We start from the raw sequence: 26,821 nt of genomic DNA, 5'->3' as shown, positions 1-26,821 counted from the left end.
CCCTGGATGGGAGTGAATTCATGGCATGGGGTGTTTGGACGTGTCCCCAGCCCAGAGGGATGTGTCCCCACGTCACCCTCACCCGCTCCAGGTGTTCCCCAGGGTGGGCTGGGAGGGAACAGTCAGATGGTGCCAAGGCTGGTGAATGCTGAAAGGCAGAAGGGAGAGTCTGGGGTGCACAGGGGACCTTGGGGCACCCCAGAAAGCACAACAGAGGCTCCGAGGACAGGAGCCCTTCTGGGCACAGGGACCTCAGGGGACACAGGGCCATGGCAGGGGGGGCAGAGGGAACTCTGGGGACACAGGAACACCCCTGGGGGATACAGGAACCCCTGCTGACACCAGCAGCAGAGCCACCTGGGGACACAGGGATCCCTGGGGACACAGGCACCCACCCCCCCGGGGACACAGTAACGCTCAGGGGTGCAGGTACTTCAGAGGACACCTGGGGACAGCAGTGACCACCAGGGCCACAGGGCCACCTGGGGACACAGGAACACCCAGGGCGCAGGGACCCCTTGGGGGCACAGGAATCCCTTCAAGGCACAGGGACCCCTTGGGGACACAGAGATCTCTTGGGGACACAGGGACTCCAGGATGGGCACAGGAACCCAAGGCGGGCACAGTGACCCATTGGTGACACGGGGATCCGTTGGGGACACAGGGACCCGGGGCGGGCAGAGGAACCCAGGGCGGGCACAGGGACCCGTTGGGGACACGGGGACCCGGGGCGGGCACAGGGACCCCTTGGGGACACAGGGACCCGGGGCGGGCACAGGGACCCGTTGGGGACACGGGGACCCGGGGCGGGCACAGGGACCCGTTGGGGACACGGGGACCCGGGGCGGGCACAGGGACCCGGGGCGGGCACAGGGACCCGGGGCGGGCACAGGGACCCGGGGCGGGCACAGGGACCCGGGGGCTCTCCGGCCCCTCCCACGTGCCGGTTTGCGGAGGGGGCGGTGCCTCCCCCCGCCGGCGCTCCCCGATTGGCCGGGCGGCGCTGATTGACGTGCGGCGCCGGGCCCGGCGGGGCGGGCGCTTTGCGACGGCGGCGCTTGTCGGCGGCGGCGGCGGCGGCGGGGACGGCCATGCTGCTCACCGTGTTCTGCCTGCGCCGCGACCGCTCCGAGATCACCTTCAGCCTCCAGGTGGACGCCGACTTCGAGCTCCAGAACTTCCGCGCCCTCTGCGAGCTGGAGTCCGGCATCCCGGCGGCCGAGAGCCAGGTCAGGGCCTGCCCCCCCCGCGCCGCTCGGAGCGGCGGCGCCCCCGGGAGGGCCCCGGGCGGTGCCCCCGGGGTCGGGTCCGGGCGGGAGCGGCTGCGCCCCCTGCCCGGCGCAGAGGCGGGGTCCCCCCGGCTGGGAGCGGCTCCGTGCCCCCCCTTTCCCGGGGTCGCGGTCCCCGGAGCCTCCGCCCCGCGGATCCGGAGTTTGGGGCTTGTTTGGGGATCGTTGGGCAGGGTCGGGGTCCCTTCCCCGCCGCCCTCCTTCGGCTCCGTCGCTTTTCCCTCAAAATCCTCGTTTTGCCCCTCGGGAGAGGGCTCCGAGTGCTCGGTGACTTGGTGCCTCCGGAAAAGGCTCGGTCTGCTCCCACTGAGCGGCTGAAAGGGGGGGAGAATAACGTGGGTTTGTTGTTTTTATTGAGGTTTAGTAGGAATTTGGTGTTTAAACGGGGCAGGATTTGGACGAGAGAAAAGGGAGTCGGAGAGTGAGGAAGGTGGTGGCCCGTGGAATCCTCAACCCCCTGAAATGTTCGGGAACGGATCTGAAATGTTTGGAAGGGGTTTGTTTATCCCATCAAAGCCCTGTCTGGTCTGGGGCCGAAAGGGCACATTGAGGCTTTTCCTCCCTTTTTTCCACACAGGTGTGGGGACCAGACGGGCGCATCCGCGTGGTTTTCCCAGCAAATATTCCCCCTCTCAGCCCAGATTCGGGGCTCACTCGCTGCCAAAACACGCGGGAGGCTGCGAGTGGGGGCGGCCCTGGGCCATCTGTCCGTCCCTCTGGGGTTTGCTCATGGTTTGGGTTCAGTCCCACTTTTGTGGCCGTTCCTCCCGGTATTTCCTGGGCAGGGCGGGGCTGGCTCCTTTTCTTCACGCTGGCCCTGCCTGGCAGTTTGTGGAGTTTACTGGTGGTGGCTTTTGCTTCCCGAGCCTTTTCCCAGTCCCCATTAACAAAGTGTTTTTCCAGCCAAGCCAAGATTAGTCAGCGCTGGAAGAGCTGCTGCAGGAGCAGCCCTGGAGTTGGAGTTGTCCTCATCCAGCAGGTTCCCAATGATGCTTGGCTTTCCCTCTGCCGTGGGCAAGCCTTGTTTTTTGGGATGAGAGGTTGGTCTTGAGGGAGAAGTGGTCTCAGAGCAGGGGGAATTTTAGAATGGGAGGTTGGTGTTGAGGGGAAAGTCTCAGAGCAACGGTAGAAAATCCAGGTGAGGTGGATTTTCCTTTAGAGGAAGAACTCTTGGTTTTGGGCAGGCAGAAAGAGAGAACCCCCCCTCACATAAAGGTTCTGTGCTCCAGCAAATCCTGTGTCCACGTCCTAGATCTGGGGACAACCCCTACATGTGGGACTCCTCAGTGGCTTTGACATCTCCAGGCATGAACTGGAGCACAAACTCCTGCCTGTCAGCTTTGTCCCCTGTGTCACAGGGACCTGCAGCTCCAGGTCTGGTTTAGGAGAATGAGGGGTTGCTTCTGCTTGTTTTTTGCCCGGAGTTCCCTGGTTTGAGTTGTTCCCCCCCAGCTGACGGGATGGGAGCAGTGCTGTGCTTTTGTAGCCACCTCTGCCTTCCTTCTGCTCCTCCATCTGCCTCTCGTGCATCATCCTGCGCCGCGTCGTGCCGTGCTTTCCAGGCAGTTATTTATTGCTCCTCTCTCTGTGCTCTTTCTGCCTGGTGTCTGTGAGGTGTTCTGAGGATCTTTAGTGGGGAGAACTGGTTGGACATCAGGAGGAATTTCTTCATGGTTGTTAAACATTGGCAGGGGCTGCCCAGGGAGGTTTGGAGTCCCCACTCCTGGAAGTGTCCAAGGAAGGCCTGGCCATGGCATTCAGTGCTCTGGGCTGGGGGACAAGGTGGGCATTGGGCACAGGGGGGATCCATGGGCTGGCAGGGCTTTTCCAACGCAAATGATTCTGTGTTTCTGTGAAAGTTATAAAAATGCAAGTTATCAGTGATGCAGCTCATTGTATGGAAGGATTTTGCATTCTCAAACCACAAACAGGCAGTTTTACATCTACCAAACTCAGCTGTTTCCTGCCCTTTTCCCACAACTAAGACGGACGTTGCGTTGAAGGTGTTGTGTTGGCACAAGAGAGGATGAATTTCATTGTAAGGGTCGTGCAGGGTGGAGTAAACCATTACTGTGTGTGGAAGAGGGTTAATCCCAGCCTTGCTCCCTGCTGGTTTGGGAGGTTATTTCCGGGTGCTGCCAGTTGGGGTGGAGCAGGGAGCTGTGAGGGGTCTGAGGTCAGTGTGAGATAACGGAGGTGGCGCCTGTGGCTGTGGTGATAAGAGGAGCTGGGTGAGGAGAGGGGAAATAATTGGGCTTCCTATGGTCTCCTCCACGCACCAAGGCCGTGGCTTTTCAGGGGGAGGGACAGGGAGGCTCTTGGCAGAGCCATGTTCTTCTGGCAGCACCTCATTCCCTTCGTTTCTCTTTCTCTTTGTGCCCTCCATGTCCTGTCCTCTGCCATGCTCAGGAACGTTTGATGGGTTCTGGGTTTGGCTTGATTGCTGCCTGCTGGTGGTATCCAGCACTCCTGCATGGGGTTCCCTGCTCCATGAGGAGGTTCTACCCTATGGATTCATCATGCACAATGAATCCATCAGTGCCTGCATCCCTGCCCAAGTCTCCTCCAGAAGAACCCAGGTCCAGAGCCTGCAAAACAGCCACAAACCAGATCATCAAGAGGCAGCACAATCCAATCTGTTTTAGGAGTGGAGCAGAAGGGGTCAGGAGTGGATTAATCCGAGCTGTAATGGATGTACCACGAGTGCTGGGTGCTTAATTCATTGTCTGGGATGTGAGGCCGAATGCTCATAAATCCAATCCCAGCAAGACGACAGAGGTAAAGCCTCACTTAAACTGATTAACTCGTCTCTCCCAGAGTGTCTGCGCAGGGAATCTGCCATTCCAGATTTGGGTGTGCAGCTGGGATTTATGACACGCTCGCTGTGGCTGCGGCAGCGCCGACCCCGGCCGGTAACGTGAGAGCTGTGCCGGGGCTGTGCCAGCGCGGGCTGACCTTGGTTATCCGGTGCTGCCGTGTGGGGCAGGGACTGTGCACCTCAATATTGCTGCCCCCAGCCCGAGGGGCTCTGGGAGGGACCCAGGCTGGGCAGTACCTGCAGGGTGGTATCAGTGAGAAGGTAGGGGAAGCTTATGCTCATTTCCACCGCGTGCGTTCCCCCAGTTCTGCTGCCTCTGGCTGCTGTCCTACAGGGTTCTGGTTATTGGTGCTCCTCCTGCCTTACCCTGCTTTGGCACCGCTGCTGGCCGTGGGTCTCTGCTGTTCGAATGTCACAGTGAGCGTCTGTGTAAGATTTTGGAGTCGCTGGAGTGAAGCAATGGAAGGCTGTAGTCTAGACCTTAGGACATGTAGTAGTTGGGTTTTTGGGAGCGTGTTGGATCTGCTCCCTGCGATAGCATCAGGGCTGTGGCCACGCCGGGGCTGAGAAAGCTTCTCCCATGTGGCTCGGCCAGTCCCAACCTGTGGTGAACATGTTCTTGCTGAACTGGCCTTTTCCAGCCCCAAAGAGACACAGTTTGGCTACACAAGATGGTAAACGTGAAATTTGATCATGGTCCCGAGGGGTTTAGGCCGAGTTCTCTGGTGCTCCTTGCTCTGGACTCCTGCCAGGGGCAGGATCGGTCGGACCGATCCACCTGATCTCGCTGTGCTCCAGAGAATGCACAGAACCCTTTGCCTTGGCTGGTACCATTTCTGGGAATATTTGTTCCCATAAAGCCCAGCTTTATTTTACTTTTTCTACTTCCCTGTGATTCAGGGCCTCTGTAGGTATTACAGGTCCAGTGTTAATGGAAATGGTCCAATGGGGATTATTCACCTTTATCTCAGTGTTTTTGTGTTTAATGTGCAGACTCTTCATTAAGTCAGGTTATCAAAAATAGAAATGGATGTGACTTTGTGTTTGGTAGTCACAAGAAGTTTCCCACCATGGACTGATGGCAGTCTGAGCGGAGCCTTTGGGTGCTCTGAGTGTGGATAGAGTTACGTCACTGGAGTGAACTGGAAAGCACTGAGCTAATGATTGAGGTCCCTGTAGAACTGGTTATTCTGGGGAGCTGTGTTGTGGGAAAAGGCAGAGATCATAGATGTTGGGCTGGCTCATCCATGGGTATGCCCGGATCGGTGCTGCCGGCACTCCCAGGGTCAGTGGGTGCTGTCTTGGGGGCAGGTCACGCTGCAGAAAACATCCCTGACTTGTGTAATCGCAGAGGTTGGAGTTTGGAAACGTGGGCAGACAGTCCTGGTCAAGGCTTGCTTTCCCTTAATGATCTTGGCCTCTAATCAGGGCAGACCGGCCCTTCTTTGGTGTGCTGGATCTCAGCAAGTCCAACCCTGCGCTGTCCAACCATGGACATGTTGAGGCCCTGCCATGCCCGAGGGGTGTTGGACGGGCCTGTGAGAACATCACATCTTCCCTTCTGAAGCTTGACACGGGTCTGGAGGATTTGCTGGAGCGCTTTTTTCCCTACAGAAAAGTAACATCTTGCCATGTTTTTGGTTTTCGTCCGCTCTGTGGTGCTGGTGGCTCTCCTGGCGCTCCCCCCTCGCGCAGATCGTTTATGCGGAGCGGCCGCTGACCGACAACAACAGGTCCTTGGCCTCCTATGGCTTGAAGGACGGGGACGTGGTGATCCTGCGCCAGAAGGAGACGGTGGAGCCTCGGCCTTCCATCCGCTTCCCAGGTGAGGAAGGCTCCGTGCCAGCTGCTGCTCCGAGCCTGCAGAGGTTCCTCAGGCTTTATCCAACTCCTGTCTGACACCCCACTGGGTGAGGGAGGGAAGGTGACTGGGATGAGGCACAGGGGCTTTTAAATTAGCTAAAGGGCTTCCAATTTAATGTTTGTTTTGTCCTGAGGAAGCCAGTGCCATTTTACTGTTGTTTTGGGGAAATATGGAGGCAGCCAGGAGGGTCCAGAACAGTTTTGGTGAAGGTGTATGAGTTTTCCTATGAGCACTGGTTCCCTTCCTGCTGGGCATGATGGCACAGCCGTGTCAGACCCAGAAACAGTGCCTGTGGATGTGTCCTAAACCGTCCTGGGGCAAATTCCCTGAGAAGCCCCATCTTACCAAACCAGTGGCACAACTGTGTGTACACGTGAAAGGCTCCTCCGGGAATGTTTGAGTGGAGCCCTGTGCCTCTCTCCTGCCTTCCACAGCCATTCCTAGCAAATCCCACTCATAAAATATCACTGAAAAGGGTGCCACTGGCTGAGAAGGGCGTGGGAGCATTGCTGAGGTCCTGGTCCTGCCTCAGCTGGAGGATGGGTACCTGCAATGCAGGTCTGCAGGAACGGTGCTACGTTTTTTTTCCCCCTGCTTTTTTTTAACCCGAGCGACTCCGAAGTTCCTTGGAGCCACTGGGTTTAGCCCTGCGGTCCCTCCATGAGGGATTCACATCTGTGAAGCTGGGAATAACCAGTCAGCAAGTGCATTTCAGGGGATTAAAAATGGGGCAGACAGACGAGCCCAGTTACATAAACGCGCCGTCGTTCCTAACCCAGTAACCCGGGGCCGTGGCTGCGCTTCCGACTCAGCCGCTGCTCACGGGATCCGCCCTAATGCAGCATTAAGGGCAGCTCATCCTCCCCGTGGTTTTCCAGCGGGTTGTACCCACGACACCTGTGGTGTTCCTCCCTCCAGGTCTGCCCAGGATAGACTTCAGCAGCATCGCCGTGCCCGGGACGTCCTCGCAGCAGCACCAGCCCCCGGCACAGCGGCCTCGCCCGTCGCCCCCGGATGCGCCGGCGTTCCCGCAGGGCCTGGACAACCCGGCGCTGCTGCGGGAGATGCTGCTGGCCAACCCCCACGAGCTGTCCCTGCTCAAGGAGCGCAACCCGCCCCTGGCTGAGGCCTTGCTGAGCGGGGACCTCGGTGAGTCAGGCTCGGAGCTGTTGGAGGGCTGATCAGGGGTGTTTAACGAGCTGGGGTTGCTGCAGGCTCATGGAGGCTGTGGATGAAAGGTGCCTTTGGGAGCACTCAAGGCAGAGCTCCTCTTTCTGGGTGTATTTCTCCTGCTCGGTTTCTTTAATATCCTCTGTCCCCTACTCAGAAATACCAGATGCGCAGATAAGTCAGGTGTCTGTGAACATGGGTGACTCAGCTCCTGATTTTTTCACTAAGACACTCCCAAATGCACATTTTCCAATAAAGGTGATGTGTTTGCTGCATGCCAGAGCCTGCTGGGACTCAGCAGGGAGCAGCACGCTCCAAAACCAGCTCTGTCCATAGTTATTGGCTGCTGTGGAAGTGAGCCTCAGAAAGGGAGAGGAAAAGGAACACACAAATAGTGTCTCTCAGGAGCTTTTTCAATAACAATAATCATAAATGTTTAAGTTTCTGTTAATCTTGGAAGTGTCCCTGTGTTTTGGGCACAGTTGAAGCCTTGTACCATGCCCTTCACTTTCTCTGCAGGTGAGCAGCTGATGTGGGTCCCTCGTTCTTCCTGTAATGAAAGCTTTGAACTCTGTTGTCCTTTTGGTATGGAAAGAGCAGAATTTTGGGCATGCAGATGTGCTTCTAAACCTCTGCAGGATGTTAGTTGGGAAATAAATCCTGTTGAGTTTGGAGAAATGAGTGAAGAGAAGGAGCTTTTAGCAGGAGACTTCTCCCACTTTCAGTGTTACAGCTGAGTGATCTCCCTCTGTTAAGGGAAGCCAGAAAGAAACTTCCATGGATATTGTCAGCCTGCTTAATTTTTAATTCTGGCTTTAGTTCATATCCAGAGTTAAAACCATGTTCTTTGCATTCTTGGGCTTCTTCACACTTCTTGCTGGGAGTCTTTCCCATCACCTTGAGCAGAGATGCTATTCTTGGCACAGGAAACCAGAGGTTAAGGCCAAGACGCTCAAAAGTGGCTCCTCTGCTGCTCTGCCTGGTCTGTGCACGTCAAACTTGGAGCCAGATGTCCATTTTCAGTCCCAAACGGCTGCACTGGGCTCTCAGGAGGTTATGCCCTTGTCCTACTGCACAGGTGCTCCTCTCGGTGTTTGGGCACAGATCCAGTTCAGCTCGGCTCTGATTCCCAAATATCCACATGGATCTGTGCCCTGTGGCTGTGCTGGATGAAGGCACCTGCTGTACAGAAGCCTAATTTCAAAAATCCAAATAGCAAAACGTACCAAACGACCTCCCTGAGCATGTAACAGCCCTTGAGGCAGAGCTGCTTCCTGGGAACTGCATTCCTGGAAGCAAACCCACAACCCTCCTCGTGTACAGACCTCCATGGACTGCCACGTCCTTTTTGATCCCATCCAAGTAGTGAAAAATAGTCAGAAACCATCCAAAAAGTGGGGATCTAAAAGCTGTGGTTTTAAAATGTGCATCTAGACTTAGTGTCCAGCCTAGGTTCCAGTGGTAGGCATTCATCTTTATGGATTATAATCTCTGACTTTGGTTTCCCTGGGTTTAAAGAAAGTTTTGCTGTTAGTCTGTGAGGTTTTCACTTTTTTCCCTTATAAAAATGTATGTGCCAGGAAATTGAGTTTGATTGGGCAGGGTTTGGGAAGGGACACAAGGAGAACGAGCTCTGTCCAGTTGCTTTTCATCTCAGCGGGTACCCAAATTTGCCCCCAATCCTTTGAGGTCCATCCGTGCTGCCCTCAGAGGAAGCTTTTTTCTGTGTGCTGCTGAGTCTGCCCCTCAGCTGGCATCAAAGGAAGCATTTGCTGTGCCAGAATTTGATTTGCAAGAGTAATTTCCAGTAAAAAGCATTTCTGTATCTCTTTGTTCCCACAGAAAAATTCACGAGGGTGTTGCTGGAGCAACAGCAGGACCGAGCCCGGCGGGAGCAGGAGAGGATCCGACTCTATTCCGCTGACCCCTTTGATCTCGAGGCACAGGCCAAGATAGAAGAAGACATAAGGTAACAAACCAAAGTGCTTTGCAGGCTTCGGGGATCTTCCCTGGGGAAAACACTGCTCTGTGCTGCCATCCATGGTGGCTTTTCCTTGGAGGAGGCAGAATCTAAACGCACTCCTTGTATGAAGACACGTTTGCTTGCAGGGCAATGCTCCGGGCCACCTTGGCACGTGGGAAGGTTGGGATTTGGGATGTGTAGGTGCACCCCATCCCTGAAGTGTGTCCAGCTGAGCACAGAATGTTCTTCCCTGAGAGGGTGGTGAGGCCCTGGCACAGGTTGCCCAGAGAAGCTGTGGCTGCCCCATCCCTGGAAGTGTCCAAGGCCAGGTTGGACGGGGCTTGGAGCAACCTGGGCTAGTGGGAGGTGTCCCTGCCCATGGCAGGGGGTGGAATGGTCTCTAAGGTCTGTTCCCACCCAAACCATTCCATGGCTCCATGATATGAGGTGGCAGCACTTCTGTCCATGTGTGTGATGTCCTGGAGCTGCCTGTGCTGGTCCAGTCTGAAACTGGAGTGCTTGTGGAAGGCACATCTGCTCTTGAGAGGTGGAACCTGGGGCGCCTCAGCTGTGTTCTGAGCAGAGGGCTGGGCCAGCGTTGGTCTCTGGGCTGAGCTCAGCACAGCAACGCGGCGTCACTTCTCCCAGCTGCCCTGGAGGTTTGGTTTCACATCCTGCTAATTCTTCTGTGTCTCTGGCTAATTCCAGTCTCCAACATCACCGCTGTCGGAGCGATGTTCTGCAGAAACACATTCTGCTCATCAGCTCCCTCCCTCTTGCTGCCTGCCAAATGTAATTGCTTTGGGCTGAGGCTTGATTTCTTCAACTGAGTGATAAATCCTTGAGTCAGGACATGGCTGGTGGTTTCCCCCCTGCCCCGATAACCAAGTATCTGTCTGGTACAGACTCATCCTTGGTAAGAACAAAATTCAGTGGTGATAAGAGTTGTTGGTGTTGGATAAATGCTCAGCAATGCAGAAACCAGACATCTGTAGATAGTGAAACATTGCTTGGAGGCACAGGAATGCCTCCCTTCTCTCTGTAGATGAGGGACAGATAAAGGGGATGTGCCTGAGGTTGTGCAGCTGTTTGGGAACACTTTGGGCTGAGCAGTCCCCAGATTTCACAGCCTGCCTAGTGAAAAATGAAATGGCATCAAAATAGGAGCCCTTTTCCCTTTTTTGGGAGATGCAGTCAGTGTGGATAGCCATCACTTCCAAGATTGTCCTGGGGGCCATGAGGGGCTTCTGAAAGAGCATTTCTTCTGTCGGCCTGAATTTGCACCAAGGGCTTGTGCTCGTGGTGACATTTTCGCTGTGGTTTTGCTCACCTCCCTCCCTTCCTATGCCTGGAAAAGGAAGGATACCAGGGAAACGGGAAGATTTTAATGTTCAGCTGCTGTGTGGGATTCCAGGGATGTAGCTCCTGGCAACATCTCCCCGTGCCCTCGGCGTGACTAACGAATACACGGGTTTTTTGCTCGAGACTCCTCCGGGTTAACGCTGTGGTGGCAGGTTCCCGTGGCCAACACAGGGTCACCAGGAGCTGTGGTGTGAGTCAGGCAGGGGCTGGAAGGAGCAGTGGCTGCTGGGGAGCAGCTTGGCGTCTCTGGAATACACCAAGATCATTCCTAGCAATTCCTCAGCTCCAGGGTCTGTGTTTACTAATGAAGCCGTGGTTTAAATGTGTGTTTGTAAGCTGGATGGCAGCAGGTGGGATTTCCAGGTCTGTCTGTGGGTCAGAGGGATGTTACAAGGCCTGGCTGGTAGAAATTCTGATTTTTCTCTCTCCATGAAATTCAGGCAACAAAACATTGAAGAGAACATGACGATAGCGATGGAAGAGGCGCCCGAGAGCTTCGGGCAGGTGGTGATGCTCTACATCAACTGCAAAGTCAACGGGCACCCCGTGAAAGCCTTTGTGGACTCAGGTGAATTACCCCATTTTCATCTTTCCCTCACTCTCCCTCACTGAGGGTGACAGTAAACGTCCCAGTAGTTTTCCCCAGAAATCCCGTAATAAAGCACTACATGACAAGATGTTGAAGCACCTGAGCACGGCCTGGGTGTTGTTTAAGGGCAGCAGAGCAAACTGTTGAGAGAAGCAGCGTGTGAACACCCCGGATCAGGGCTCCTGGGAGAGTTTCTGGGGCTCCCATTCCTGGAAGGTCACTGCCATATGTGTGTGTGTCTTATCTCATTTTGCAGACAGGGGGATTTCACACGCCTTTAATGTAGTGGTTCCCATCCACAGCCCTAAAGGGGAAGTTCTTGGGGTTGTTCCATCTGTGCAGTACCAGTCAGTGCTGATCCGTGTGTGGGCAGCCAGGTCAGCACAGTGGGATTCCCAGGAAGCCTTTATGCCCTGGGGCTGCTGCTGAGTGCCAGATCTTGAGCTCTTCCAGGAGAGAATTTAATTTGTGATGGGGATTTAGCAGGAATTCTGTTGCTGGCAGGTGCCCAGATGACCATCATGAGCCAAGCCTGTGCTGAGAGGTGCAACATCATGAGGCTGGTGGATCGGCGGTGGGCCGGCATCGCCAAGGGCGTAGGGACACAGAAAATCATTGGCAGAGTGCACTTAGGTAAGTGCTGGCATTTCTGGGGCAGCTTTAGCAGGGGTTTGACTGCATTTCCCACAGTCTTGGCACTGAGGAGTGTCTGGTTGGGTGCTGTAACTCCCACAGAGTAAAATCAAAGTGCATCTGCAAATGTGTTTGTTTGTCTCGGGCACAGAACTCTGTTTTCTGTCTCATTTAATGCTTTATTTTAGTGGAATTACCATAACACTTGGAGGTGAGGGAGTCCCCAGCTCCTGCAGGTGTAGAGAACACGTTCTCTGGGGGCAAAACCTGAGGTGAATGTGGAACACCAAGACCTTTCTTGTTTGGGGTGGGAGTGTTGGGCAGGGAGAGCTGCTCAGGAAGGGCTCCAGCACAGTGCAGTGTGTGCTGTTCCTTTGGGAAGAGCAGCCTCTCTGTGCTCTTGTGCAGCTTTTCTGGATGGAGACGATTGTCCTTACTACTGAAAAATCAATTCTGTTCACTGTTGTTGCTGCTTAGGCTTGTGTTCTAATGAGCTACTCACAGCCCCGTGAGTTTGGAGGGTCAGAGAAGCAGGACTTGAGGCTCCTGAGCACGTCAGCTTTTAAAATAATTAACTTGGGACTGTGACAGGCCTGGCAGTCCCTGGGGCTTGCACAGGGCTGGACTTTCTGTGACCAGAGCAGTATGTCAGAGCTCTGGTTTCAGATGTGCCCAGACCTTCCCCAGCAGATTTGTCGTGCTGTAGTGGTAACTTCTCTCCCTTGTGTTTCAGCTCAGGTGCAGATTGAAGGGGATTTCCTGGCATGCTCCTTCTCGATCCTGGAAGAGCAGCCCATGGACATGCTCCTAGGACTGGATATGCTTAAGAGGCATCAGGTATCAAAATCTCTTCTGAAACAGTTACTGGCTCTTCCAAGTTAAGCGCAAAGTGCAACATAAGTGCCTCGCCTGTCAATTCAGTAGGGTGTTCCTGGAGAGGGTTGATGCTGGAATATCTTCTATCCTGGAAGCACGTACACTACATCCATCGTGGACAGCTCCAGGGTGCCTGGCTGCTGCCTGAAGCTTTTTGCTCTGATCAAAGATGCTCAAAGTTTTATAACTGAATGATTTATTACAAATCGAGTCAGACAGGACCCTTTGCTTCGAGCTGATGCTCCTGGCCCAGCGTTACCTGCTGGGAGCTGTTCCCATTGGAGTCGGGTTGTCTCACCTTGCTTCTCCCCTGTCTCCGGGACCTGACTGGCTCTCCCTCAGGCCCCTGACGTGTGGCTCTCTTCCACAGTGCTCCATCGATCTCAAGAAGAATGTTCTGGTGATCGGCACGACGGGCTCGCAGACCACGTTCCTGCCGGAGGGGGAGCTGCCGGAGTGTGCCCGGCTGGCCTACGGCGCCGGGCGCGAGGACGTGCGGCCCGAGGAGATCGCGGACCAGGAGCTGGCAGAAGCAATACAGAAATCCGTGGAGGAAGCAGGTACCAGGAGGAGCCCAGCTGAAGTGGGAGCCTGCATGTTGTTTTGCTGAGTGTCGGCATGTCTGTGAGCAGTTCCCCTTCCAGCTCTGGGGAGCAGCATGAAAGGGTGCAGAGAAGGGGCTGTATTCTTGCTCCAAGTGCACTTCTCTCTTCCTTTCTGGACAGCAAAACCTGCATGAAGGCACTTGAGGGGGTTTGCTGTTTAATTGGTGCTTTCCCTGCAGCTTCCCACCTGCCCTGGTTTCCTGGTCCTTGAGGTGTGGACATGAATGGTTGTCTGTGACACCCGCTCAGTGGTGTCACATTGTAGTGCCTGGCAGGGCCGTGGCTCAGCTGTGGTTTTTCAGCAGCCTCGTGTAAGCACAGCTTTGGGGAGGCTTCCCAAATCCTGCTCTTAATGGCTGCACTGTGGAAAAATAGAGCAGCTGTGGCAGTGACAAAAGTTCATGGCAATTTTTAGAAACAGCACTATTGCAGCATTTTTCCCTGGAATGGTGCTCATGCCCTCGGAGGGGGAATTGCTTCTTGTAGTTGCTCTAAATTTCAAAAGCTGAATTCACATCCCTGTGTGCATCCTCAGCCTTAAATGTGATCTGCAAAGAGAACTCTCCCGTAGTTCTGTTCCTGGTGCCCCTGGAATCCAAATGCTGCACAGATGCAGTGCCTGGGCTAGGGAAGATTTCAGTGGCTGCAAAATTTAGTGAAGTAATTTTATTTTCAGCCAAAAGAGCTGAAAGCTGAGCTATGAGCCAAACGGTTTGAAACTCACATTTTCTGTTCAACTCCTCCCTTAATTCAGCTTTTGGCTAAAGGAAGAATTCATTATTTTTTCCCTGCAGTTACAGGGAAGCTGTGAATACCTCAGAGTGTATTTCTTAGGCTTTTCCAAAACTTTTAAAGATAGCATTTTATATCCAAGTGTTTTATGGAGACCTTTGACTCTTCCTGCTCATTTTCCCTCTGGAAGCACAGAGTAAATTCTACTTTCTACACTCATGCAGAACTCTTTGCTGGGTCAGGTTTAAGCTGATACAGTTGATTCAACATTTTTTATTGCTAATTTTTTAAGACTCTAGCATGCTCATATTTAAGATTGAAGTGAGATAACAAGATTTAACAATATATTAAATTTATTTTTGTTTATTAGATATTAATATTTATATACATTTAACTATATTTAAATATTAATATTTAACCATATTTGACCTTCCAGTCAGGTTTTGATGTCTCTAAAACTCGGGCTCAGTACCTTGGGCTCGTGTCTCTTTCCCATAGCCTGGCAGGTGTAAATATTAGTTCTTTTCCTGTTAAAACCTGGAGCCTGATGGAGCCTGAGTTGGTTTTTGGAATATATCTCTACTTTGGATGAGACATTATAGTTGGTTGGGTTAGTTCTCTGCTGAAAGGGTCGAATAACAAGCAACCCTCAGCTCAAACTATGAGTCTTTACAATAAAAACATTTTAGTCGAGTGTTTGAAAAAGAAGTGCCTGAAATTACTTAAATCCAAGCTGCTTATGTACCTCATACAGTTCTAAGGACCACATGGCTTTGTTCAGCCTAATCAGCACTTGACCACTTTCCATTGATGCTGAGCCCTAGAGGAATGTAAAAGATTATGGGAATAGGAAATGCATGTTGTGTGTTCACTTCATGCTCACAGAACACCAGAACACAGGACTAAGGTGGGGTTGTGTTCAGATTGACTGTGACAGTCCTGACACAGGACCAGCCTCTGGCCCACAGGCATTTGTTGGCTGTATCCTAAAATGTCAGCAAATTCCCTCTCTCTCTCTTCCAAAACTTGAGTTGCTGCTAGGTGGTACCAGGAAAACCAAGAAAGGAAAGAACAGGAAACGGAAGAAGGAGAGAAAGAGAACAAGATGAAGCACCACAGAAGCTCAGCTCGCCACAAGATGTGTGTTCTTTCCTAAGAGCTGGAATTTTTGCTGCCTTCCAGGAGATGGTACAACACAAATGGCTGCTTGCACCTGGAGGCTATTAAAGTGCTCGTTTTGAATGCACCTGGATTATCCCTGAGCTTTATTTAATCCCTGAAGCCCACTTAAGGGAGCCTCATGACTTCTGTCAGCTGACCTGCTGGTGGTTCAGACCTACAGAAGGCAGCTGAGGTGGTGGTGGAGCCCTGGTGTGGTTCACTGGCATCCAGATCCTCCACGTCCTCATTTATCTCTGAGGGCTTTATGCTCTTTTGTGCCAATTTCCCGTCACTGGAAAACTCGGTGATCATGGGGGATTCACAAACCTGGCAGCAAAACTGGAGCTGTTTGAGGAGGAAGAAAGGAAGTGTAGCCAGGCAGGTCACCCCATACGCAGCTTTTCATCCAGGCAGCCTCAGTCCAAGTTGCTGCCACTGCACACAACTTGGGCTGTTCCTATTTAAATTCCTGAGAGGAATTTATCCCTGATGGTGCACTTTGTGGGGAAGAGTTTGTTCCTGGTATTAGCTGGATCAATATCCCTGATGGGGCTGGGATTCAGCTCCTGTAGATGCCCCAGGAGGAGGATGACACAGAGCAGTGCTTGGCAGAAAAACAGCTCCTGCTGCTGCCTAAATGCAACTCCCCGGCGGGTTTGATCAGACCCTCATTAATGATCCAACGGGTCAAAGGACAGTTCTGCTTCCTCCCTAAAGGGTTGGTTTGGGAACAGAGAGTGAGAACGTAATCCTTCCACATAGAAACAGAAAGGATCCCTCTGGTTTTCATCTGTATCCATATCCTGTGTCACAAGGCTTTTCCCTTAGGAAAGATGAGCAATGCATCAATCCAAGGGGCGGTATCATGGCACATACTGCACCAGTTTTAGTTAACAGAGAATAAAAGAACAAGAGGCTGAGGAGAGAAAGGCAGATTCCATGTTGTGGAATTTAAAGGGAATCCTGGCTGTAGGTGTGGGCGTGGTGAGCTGTGCCCCAGTACTCCTGTAGAAAGGGAAAGACTTCAGGAAAACTAGTGTTTAAGACCACTGAACTTGGGAGGGGAAAGGGAGCTCATGCAGCACAAAATATGGATGTGTGACCTGGGAGGAGCAGGGCTGTGATGGCAGGACTGATGTGACCGCAAAGGTCGGGTGAGTGATTTAACGAGAGTGCTGATACCTCAGCTAGATTAGACTGTCAGCAAGATAAGGTCACTTCTTTAACCTCTCCTGATAACCAGAGCAGTGTGTGGTGCTACTGGTAGACATCTGCTATTCATCCAGTCTCATGGGGAGAAGGAAGCAGCGAGCTGGGCTTGGCTTCTGCCTGTTTCTCGTTTGCTTTGCTCTTCCCAGCCTCGTCAGCAGCTCCTTTGGGGGGTTTCTTTCCCCTTTAGATCTGTACTCTTTTGCAGCAGGCTGGTGTTGGTTCGCCTTCTCTTACCTGTGATGGCACTGCTGGGAGCACAACCCAAGAATGGTGTAGCCATCTCAATTCTCATATCCCTGAAACATGTCTCCTGAGTATCTCCAGCCAGAGGGAAAACAGAGCAGTAGATGCATGCCCTGTGCCGTGTGTGGTTTACCAAGTGTGTAGCATCACCCACGGACCGCTCTGCAGCACAGACAGTACAGAGCAACCTTTAAATTGTTCTTTGGCAGAGTTATCATGACTTGATGTACTGAATTTCCCAGGCAGAATCCTTCTGGGAGGCAGGAGCTCCTGCAGCCTCCATGCTGTCACGCTGGACAGTCGGGAGTGGAGCTGAGCAGGGCTGTGACCGTGCATGGTGTGTGCTCTGAATGCTAACACGAGTTTGGTGTGTTTGTTTCCTAATCCAAACAGAACGTCGGAAGCCTTGATGCATGTAGTGTGTGTTTACTGCAGCTGGAGTGGGCCACAGACCAGGTATTTACAGCCACCCGTTCCGGTTTGCGCTGCCGCGGTGCAAACGGTGGTTCTGCCGTGTCCTGACTGCTCCTGTCCTTCTGTCTTCTCCAGAGAATAGTGACAAAGAAACTACCTCACTGGAAATGCCCTCATTACCAGCTTCTGATGGGTTTCAAAATCCAGTCCAGTCTTCAGGACTAAATTCCAAGATCTGTAATCCCACAAATCAATTACTTGATCGTTCTGTCTCTGCCCCTGCTTCAATTTGCTCATCCGAATCCAGCCTCGCAGAGCCCACTGATCCCAGAGCCGTCAAGACTTTTGACTCTTCACCTGAACGCCAGATAATCCCAGAAAAAGAGCATCCTCTGGTGTTAGAGCATCTTTCCAATAGCTCTTCCTTGGCAAATAACCCGTCTCCCCACACCGGGGAGGCAACCTGCTCCAATCCAGCTTGCCTTTCACAGAAGACACTCGAAGAAACATTTATTGCTGACATTTTAAAGGAATGTAATGCTAAAGGACAAGATCACAGTCAGGAACATCCTCTAGAAGTGACAAAAGACAATTTGACTGACACTGCTGCCAAGCATGGGCAGGATGAAGATATCTGTCTGCCTTCGGAGCAGGAGCAAGAGCATGAGCTTCCCATAGACCATCGGACGTGCAAAGAGCCAGAAAAGGAACATCTGGAGGAGCAAAATGAGACAACTGACCCAGAACCTCCTTGCCGTGTTGGTGGGTTTGAGAAACCTGTTGTGGCAGAAGCCAACCAGCCAGAAGATCCTCCCCTGGAAACAAGAGATGGACTAGAGAGAGCAGGTCTTTCCTGTGCAAAAGGGATGTCAGCCTCCTGTGTGCACATGGAAGCCTCCATGGAAGTCGATGTAGCTGAGCAGGATGCAGCTGAAGTGCAGAGCTCAGCAAGGGAGCAGAAGCAGCAGACCGACGACAGACGTGTATCTGACCTGAGCTCGGACGCCTTTTCCATGGAGGTGGAGTTGCTGAAGTCTCCGTCCTCCTCGAGGGCTCTGCTTCCCACCAATGATGTCCTGCAGTCTAAAAGCTCTGGGGAAATTCCTGCAGAGTTGTCTAATTTGGTGGCTGAAGTCAGCTCTTCCCCCTCCAGCATCCACGAGCTGAACACGGCTCCAGGAGGACCTTCAGAAGAGCCATGTTTCCCTCTGGCATCAGCCTTGAAAGAGCTTCACAAACTCTTGGTTATCAGTCGGAAAGGGGAATGTAAGATTCTCGCCTCGGAAGAAGTCTCCCAGCTGGAAATGGTTTGCAGAGAGCCAGCAGCAGTGGAGAAGGGGCTTCCTGAAGGTGAGCAGAAAGGCTCAGATCCAGCGAGCCAGGAACAGAGCTGCTCCTGCCCCGAGGTGAGGTCTGAGGGGAGCCAGCCCTGTGATTCCAGCAGAGAGCACGTCAGCACTGGGCCTGTCGGTCGCGGTCAGCCTGCGCTCAGGGAGGGGGCTCTAGGGAGGCAGAAGGGTCCAGGTAAGAGCCATTTGGTCCTGGAGAGTTCTGCAGCCACACCTGAGCAGCAGCAGAGCCTGGAGCAGGGGGAGGCTTTGGCAGAAGCTTCTCAGAGTCCAGCTAGTCCGACTTTGGAGCAAAACACACCCGTTTCCTCCACACGTGCTATGGGTGAAGGCACACCTCAGGATACGCAGGGCCTGTTCACGGGAGCGCCTGGGAGAAGCAGCAGTGCTGCTCCTGAGGGTGGGTGTGAGGAGCCACCACTGAACCCACCAGCTGCCTGCACCAGACTGGCCGCGGGTGCCACTCCAGCCCCTGCTTTCCCTGCGGCTGATGTCGACCGGATCCTCGGTGCTGGTTTCACCCCGCGGGAGGCTCTCGAGGCCTTGGAACAAGCGGATGGAAATGCAGATCTTGCTCTTCTCATTTTGCTGGCCAAGAGTATCGTCGTTCCCACGTAACAGGGAGCTGGCTGGGGGGGTCTTCTACAGGATGTATCTCAATTACACACCACAATGGATGAGCAGAATGTTGAGCCAGATTTTTTAATTATTTGCAGCCAAAGTAACTTGTCTCTTCTGTTTTACTTAATAGATTTGGCCTTTGAGAAGAAAGAAAACATCCTAGCATTGTGTGGACAGAATAGCTTTTAATTCTTCATACTGGATTAAAATGACTGGGTTATTTAAATGTACAATTTTAGAATAAGCTCCAGTGCTACGAATAAAAAGCAGAAGCCGTTGCGCTCACTGCCCTGTCTGGAGCAAAGTGGGTTGTGAGAGGAATTGGCCATGGGATGGGAGGTGCACATGGAGTCCACACGGACTCTGGATTTGTTGTAGCTCTTTGTAACCCAAAGTCCAGCTGTTGAAACCATCCTGGCAGCGACTAAAGATGTGTAGATGCCCACAGACATAAAAGGCTTTGTTAGAGGAGCGAGGGATGTGGGTTTTCTGGGGAGTGTGTTTTTGTGTGTGCACGGGGAAGGCTGATGCTTATTTTTGCCAAACCCTTTTAAGCTGGTTAGATTTAGAGTTGGACTTGATGATCCTTGTGGATCCCTTCCAACCCAGAATATTCTGTGATGCTCTTGGGCCAGTGTGTTCCAGTTTACAACATGGGGATAGAAGAAGGGAAGGGATAGAATTTGGTGCTACCAAAACTTTAAAGAGACATTTTAACTTATTTGGAGATGCATTGGTATTAATTGCAGGGGACAGGGGGAGGGAAAAGGAGTATTTGACATTTTTTTTCTAGCCTTGCCCACATCTCATTTCCCCCATGCAGAAAGAACAAGCTCAACCACTTAAAGGCAAAACCTTAACAACGAATTTGTTTAACAAACCAACCATGTGTTATGGCTCCAAATCCTCCTCTGCCCTGGGAGGAATGAACTTCATCTCGGTGGCTGCATTCCCTGTGCTCTGAGAGGGGCTGTGATTGGAAGAAGGATCTGCTTTGCACTGGTTTGTCTGGATGTTTGGGGATGATCAGCCTTTGAGCTGGGGGGTGCTGATCTCACACCTCTTCAAGAGCGAGGGCTCCCCAGTAGGGTTCATGAAACAAATGCACTGACGTGGCTTCTGTGCTACAACCGTCGTGGCCTTCTGGGACACCCCTGGGGAGTCCCTGCGTGGTGAGGCCTCACTGAGGCTGGGCTGTAGGAAGCCCTTTCCAGATGCTTTTTTTGGGGGATGATGCTCTGCAAAGCCCCAAAACTCTGTTGGGGCTGGGGAAGGAGAAGGAAAGTGTGGCTGAAACCAAAATTTAAGTAGGAACTTTGATTTAGTCCCACTTGCAAATCTCAGAAGTGGCTTTGTGTCAGGTGTTCATCTTGAACTTGCTGCGCTGAGCTGAACGTGGAGTGATGGCTCAGCAGCACCAGACACGTGTTTTTGTTTGTGGCTTCCATGTGGTGTTGTCATTGTCTCAGGCCTGTGTCCTGGTGTTTCGTGTTCCCTGTTGCTTTAGCAGGTTTCCTACATGTGTGCTGGGCTGTTTTCATGCAGGTGGCATTTAAAACCAACACAGATTTGGTTTCATCTGTCACCTTGCAAGAGTTTCTGCTGTCAGTGAGCACTGGTGTCAGATTCGTCTCAGACACGTGGGCAGCCAGGAGATCCTTTACAGTAACGAAGAGCCTTAAGGCATTCCACTGTCAAAGGGAGCTTTTCCGTGAGCTGGGGCAGTCCCAGCCAGGCCTGGAGCTCCCAGACAGGTTTGGCTTATATCCCTCTGCTTGTGATGCTGGCAGTGGGTGTTGCTCCGTGTGGGAAGCAGTGCTTGGCTGTCTGGGAACCCCCCGCCTGAGCAGCATCCAGCGATTCACTTGGAGCTCTGCTCAAAAAGAGTTCCTGAGGCCAGACTGCAGCTTTCTCGTCTTCACCATGTGAGTGGTGGAGTTCCCCCTGCTGAAGGTTTGGTTTAATATTCTTGCAGTGAGCACCTCAAATCAGCAAAAGCCCCTCTGTGAAGGGCAGCACCTGGGCTGGTACAGGAGTAGTGTCGTCAGGTCTCTAGAAGCCTTAGGAAACAGAATATATTAGACCTGTTCCCATCTGCATCTGGTTCACTATCAGAAGCAGCAGCAACGAGGCTCCAGCTCTCAGATCCAGAGTGACTTGAGACAGTTGAATCTGCTCCCAGTTTGTGCCCTGGGGCTGGGTGAGGTGGTCCTGGGAGCAAAGTAACACAGGTAGCAGGTGCAGGTTGGCCCTCTTGGATGCAGGAGAGCTGAACCTGCACCTTTAGTCTGCATGTGGATCTACTGCCAGCTGCTTGGAGCATCATATGTTGGCTGCTCAATGTTAGCTCCTCATGTTAGCTCCTCAGTGTTAGCCCCTTGTGCTCACCCTTTCTGTTTTAGGAGCTGCTGCTCTGCACCGGGCTGGGGACAGGCTCTGGTTTCACGGCCACGGCGACTTAGGCTGCGCATACGGAATTTACGCTATAAACGCTTTAGAGCATCAGCCAGTCTGCTTCAATGCTCAGTTTTACTCCTTGTCAAATACAAGTTTTGAAATCCGCCCTCCTGCCAAAGCTGTATGGAAGCATTTATCCATAGTGCTAGAATTCCCTGGGTAACTCTCTCAACTGCTAGAAACAAACCCTGACCCCCAACTGATAAATACTTGTAAAACTTTTATCAAGTAGGTCCAAGCCTGGTGATTTAAATCTCTTCATTTCCGAGCCTTGCTTTGAGTGAATGGCTATGCGCTGCTGAATTAGTGAATATTTTTTTTAGGAGCAAGATTTAGGAGAAAATTGGGGCAGTGGTGAGTATTTAAGGTTAAAATAAAATGTAATAGAACGTGTGTTTAGCGAACGCTGTCTAAAAGTTGTCTTTGTTTCAATGTGTGTCCTCTCTGCTGTGTGCACACACACGTCCTCTGCTCAGCTTCCAGCAATCCCTTCGCTGGTCCCTGTGCTGACCTGGCTCACAGAGTGGGAATATTTCTATGGAAGGAGGGATGGCAGAGCACTACAGCTTGTTGGCTACAGCAGGGGATAAAGGTACCACCAAAAGCTTTTCAGGTTTCCAAAGAGCTGTGTATCCTGGCCTAAAATCAGACCTTTGCTCTCTTCTCTTCCCCCTCATTATTAATTGGTGCTCCAGTGTCCTAATGTCACATCAGCAAAGGGATTTCACCATGAAAGTCCTGCTCTAGAGTAAAGCAACGCTCAGAAGCTGCTTCGTGAAGCTGCCAGTGCCTGTGGGACCAGGTGGGTCTGTAGAGATTGTTTCTGGGTGTTCCCTGGAGCCACTGTTGGGTTTGGATGTATTATTTTCCTTAAAGATATGGAAGCAATGGCCTTGGCCTCTTGCTGAGCATGTGTTTCTCTACACACGGCCATAGGTGAGCACAGAGGGATGTTTAGTGAAATCTCAAAATCTGGAAGTTTCTGGGCACAAGTGACTGACAAGAGGAGGGATTATTCCTGGTGATGGTCCCTGGCATGTTTTCCTGCTGCTGGACAGAGCTGAGCTGTGCTGTTACCCTGACAATCTGCCTCGTTGCTGCATCTGTTTGACTTTCTACATAGGCACTTGGTCTCCAGGACTGTTAATCTTGTACCTTCTCTGTGTTCCTCTCTTCCTGTCTTTGTCTCTCCCTCTTGCCATCCTCTCCTCAAAAGTAGCAATATTTAAGTGTACTTGCTGAATGCTAACTTCAGTTTTCTCTAAGATGCTATGCCATTGACAAAAGGAGAAGCAGATCCTAGAGGTTTCTTCACCAGACTTGGATTTCTTGCCAAACAGCTCCCCAGAACTTTAACAGGAATTCAAAGAGGAGAAATCCAGAGGTATTTTTGCCTGCCTCTCTCGGAGGTCAGCTTGGGAAACGGGGTCGGTTTCGTGTCCATCATTCCCCTCTGAAGTGTTCAAGAGATTTCTTCCTGCACTGTGTAGATGAGGCTTGGTCTGTGATCCAGATGTACCTTCGGGTCACGCTTTGATGCTTTTTAGCTTCAGAGTTTTACAGACTCACTTAGGGAACTTGAGGGAATCAATACTCAGGAATCCTAAAGCTGGTTGCGTTTGTGTTGTTGACTCTCGTGGGCTGAACACGCTGCGGCCTCGCAGGCGGCTGAAGGGAGGAGAGTGGGTGTGTCACCAGTGGGATGTGGTTCTGCCCAGAGTAATACACACTTGATTCTTTTTTTGATTTTTTTTTTTTTTTTAATATCGGGGGACTGTTTATCAACAAAATTGATGTGTAAAGAAAATTTGATATTTAAAAAAATGAATAAAAACTTTATCATAATGTTGCTTGGTTGGTCTGTCTGTATTTCTGAGGCCAGCAGCTCTGCACTCAGATCCTTCTCTGCCTTTTTTGCCAAAGCCAGTGGATTTTCCTTAACATAAATGTCATTTTAAACGTAACAAGTAGAAATCTGTGGGTAAAATTATTCCAGTTGGCAGGGCCTGAGAACAGGCATGAGAAATTCCTGTATTCCCCTTCTTTGGGGATGGGCTGATGGGTCCTTCAGGCAGGACTTGGAAGTGGAAGAGCATGAGAATAAACACAAAATGTAGCACTTGGACACAGCTCTGTCTGATGAAAAAATGAATAAGGTACTCCTTGTCTCCTACCTAAATACCTCATTTCCAGCCTGATTAGGAGATGGTTTTCTTTTCCTGGAGCTGGAATTTAATTTCTTGGGTCATTAAAAAAATTGGCATTTCTATCCCCGCAAAGCTCATGACAGTTGTAGTTAGAAATAGATTTTTTGAAGTCCCATTCTCTTAGTGTGAGAGAACAGGTTTTGGAAGGGAGGAGTAGAGGATATTCCTCCTCTGAAACTTGGGGCACAGTGACAAACCCCAAGATAGCATCTCATGGAGCAGCAATTCCTTCTTCAGATCTGGAAAAACTTGCACTTTTCCTTGGGACAACACTGAGGTTTTGACTGTCTTAAGTCCTCGCTATCAAAAGTTGTCAGTGTTGGTACCAGATGAGAGACACAGACACAATGGGTTATGAATCAGTTGCTGTGACAAATTTGGCAGTAGTTTCCTAACATGTTCAGAGCTCTGCATGTGCTGCTGTTGGCAGTGTTAGAGCCAAGTGAGGTCATTAGTGTCATGAGGTCATTAATTAGGAGGCAAAACTACATTTTGAATCCTGTTCTCAGGGTGGGAAAGGGTTTGATGTGAGGGTTGCTACAGCCTCATCATACGTTGACCAAAGCGTTCACTGTGATTTTTTTCTGCTGGGAGATGATTTAAGGACTAAGTGCCCTGGTTCAAAACTGTTTTGAGCACTTGGGCCTTGTTTTTTCTGCTTGAGGAAGATGGTTTTATTTTGGTAACATATAAAAGTGAAAATTAACCACAGTTATGGTTGTGTTCACATTTGGGATTGTCCCAGTCTGAATTGGGAATGAAAGCTGAAGGAGGGTAGGTTGGCCTCCCCCTCCCTGGAAGTGTCCAAGGCCAGGTTGGACAGGGCTTGGAGCAACCTGGGCTAGTGGAAGGTGTCCCTGCCCATGGCAGGGAATGAGATCTTTAAGGTCCCTTCCAACACAAACCAGTCCAGGATTCTGTGAATTTGGGTATTGGCACTGAAATCTGCAGCCTTTATACAGCCAAGAGACGATCACACCCTGTGCAATAAATGTAAAGGTGCTCCAGGTCGGTGTGTTTTCCTTGGTTATTTTTTGTGGGCCTTTAGGAGTAGAGGTCTCCCCTAAAATCCCCACAGAGGTCTGGAGTTTAAAAATAACAGCTGAGGGTTTTCTGAGCAGTCACGTGGGCGCTGAGGCTGCGCTAAGAGCAGAATGCAGAGAGGTGAGGTGAGGGTGGCAACATGCGACTTCCTGCACCGGAACACTCGGGGAATGCTCAGCAGAAGGAACGTGACCGAGCCATTGCTCAGGAATTCTGCAGTGCCTCCCAACAGCCCTGCCCGGCCTCTCTGCAGTCCCATGGTCTGAGCACATGCCTGGTGTGCCTTTGCCAAGGGAACCACTTTTTGGGCACGTTTGTCACCAGAATGGGATTTGGGAAATCCTGCTGGCCTGCCCGGCTTTTGATTCACTGTGGTCTTACACGGATTATCTGCTCTGCCTCATTCCCTGGGGGCATGCTGGGGGTGCAGGGACTCCTTGGAAGTGTAACCACTCCACTATGACATAATTGCCTCTGACAACCACGTGTACTAATTACAGGGTGCTGTCATGATTGCCAATAAAGCACTGAGTCACAAGGATGTGAGTGCTGGTGACTGAAATCCCTCACAACAGCCACTGCCAAAGGAGTGGCTGTTTCCCAGTCCCTTTGTTAAGAAATGGAAACCGGACGAGGTTTAAAATCGAACCACTTGTGCCTGGCTGTGGAAATGGAGGTGTGTTCACTTATAAGCCAACGGTTTCTTCTGTGTTTTTTTCCTAATACTAATTTTTTTCCTGCCTGGATCACTGGCAGCATTATTGAAGTGCCCTATGACTGCACTGCATTAGGTAGTATCTTAGGAGCATCTTGCATGTAACACACCTTGCTCAGGAGGTGATAGCCTTCTGTCCTTCCTCACTCTCTGTCTGTCCCAAGTGCCCAGCGGCTCCCCTCCTTGTGGATCACGTTATCCATGCCAACTTCAGGCTGCAAATAATAAGCAAAGAGTTAAAAACCTCTTGGAAAGAGAGTGGGAAGCAGCCCAACATGTGGAGGGAGTGGGATGGAGCCTCCCAAGCTTGTCTAAGGAGAATGGCAGCTGTCTAAATGCTGGGAGTGAGGAATTTTCCATGTAAATCCCTAATTGTGTGGTGGGTGCTTTAAGGGATTACAACCAACTTGTTTTACTGGGAGTAAAATGCTTGGGGCATTCAAAGCATCCAGGAAAGCTGCAGGAGACCAGGAAGTCTGCCCTACCATAGAATCCCAGAATGGTTTGGGTTGGAAGGGACCTTAAAGATCATCTCCTTCCAACCCCCATGGGATTATACAGGTGTGGATGCTGCACCTGGTGCCTCTGGAGCAATGAGGAATGCAAATGGATGCACATGCCTGCTGGTGTTGCTCATTTTCCTTAGACTTCATGCTTTAAATCCGAAAATTCACCAGCAAAGAATAAAACAGTGCGTGGGATCTGTTGGGCTGCTTTAAAAGGAGCTGACTTTAGTCTCTCCAGTGACTTGCTGGGGATCAGGCTTGGATGCTTCATGCTCAGGACTGCTGTGGAGTAGTGTGTGTGGGTTTTAGGGGGGTCCTTTCCCTCAAATCCCCCCTGGTTCAGTAGGAGAGAGTCACCTTCCTCCCCAGCTGCTGAGACAAGCTCTTATCCTGCGGATCTCACTTAAAATGTTTCTTCTTCTCTAGAGGCTGGTGGGGAGCTGGAAAAATAAGAGTTTTCTGCTTTGGCTCACTTCTAACCCAAGCACTAAAGAGCTGCACTCTCTTCCCTTCCCTGGGAGTTTCTCCCATGGTTTCCAAAGCTGTTTAACTGGCTGGGCTGTTCCTGCAGGGAAAGAGCAGGTTTGGCCTGGTGTGGTTTCTTTATCCAAGTCCTTGCTCAGCCCTTTCCTTCCCTGCCAGCAGGTTATTTACAGAGGAAGGGGTGGGAATGGCAGGGAATGTGCTCCTGGGGAGCTGCTGGCTTTTCCTTTTTTAATTGCTTTGACTTTCAGTTCCATTTTCAGTTCCAGGGTCAGGTGCAGGCACTAAGCCAGCCTCGAGTCACAATTCTTCACTTCATCCTCAGGAGGAGAGTTTATTATTATTTTTTATTTATTTAACCCCCCCTCCATTGAGCCTTTGCGCCAGCTCCTGGTTCTGTCCTGTGATGGCAAGTAGGACTTGTATCTGAGTTTTTTAGGAGCTTTTCCCAGCGATGGAGGTTTAGGCTGAAGCAACACTTCATGTGGCCCATTTTTGGATCCATGGT

General features: G+C 51.5%; 1 protein-coding gene across 4 annotated transcripts; it reads left to right on the top strand.

Annotated features, from left to right (window-relative positions):
- The first annotated feature begins 1,043 nt into the window (after window positions 1-1,043).
- Window positions 1,044-23,207, top strand: DDI2 (DNA damage inducible 1 homolog 2). 4 transcript variants are annotated; one of them, XM_051771530.1, is made up of 10 exons: window positions 1,044-1,229; window positions 5,803-5,932; window positions 6,890-7,120; window positions 8,984-9,110; window positions 10,907-11,034; window positions 11,560-11,688; window positions 12,422-12,525; window positions 12,935-13,124; window positions 16,911-16,973; window positions 17,067-17,214. In XM_051771530.1, exons 1-9 carry the CDS (start codon window positions 1,092-1,094, stop codon window positions 16,925-16,927), a joined length of 1,194 nt encoding a protein of 397 aa, XP_051627490.1. In that variant the 5' UTR covers window positions 1,044-1,091; the 3' UTR covers window positions 16,928-16,973; window positions 17,067-17,214. The 4 variants fall into 4 exon arrangements, with proteins under 4 accessions (XP_051627490.1, XP_051627487.1, XP_051627489.1 ...); XM_051771527.1 differs by lacking the exon at window positions 16,911-16,973 and having other exon boundaries at window positions 17,067-23,207; XM_051771529.1 differs by lacking the exons at window positions 16,911-16,973; window positions 17,067-17,214 and adding an exon at window positions 14,943-16,904.
- Window positions 23,208-26,821: the final 3,614 nt, after the last annotated feature.

The sequence above is a fragment of the Manacus candei genome, unplaced genomic scaffold (assembly GCF_025592945.1).
Source record: "Manacus candei isolate 608988 ecotype Guabito, Panama unplaced genomic scaffold, ASM2559294v1 h1tg000136l, whole genome shotgun sequence".
NCBI classification, from domain to species: domain Eukaryota; kingdom Metazoa; phylum Chordata; class Aves; order Passeriformes; family Pipridae; genus Manacus; species Manacus candei.
Note: the sequence above shows the minus strand (reverse complement) of the source record. Positions and strands in the feature narration are given on the sequence as shown.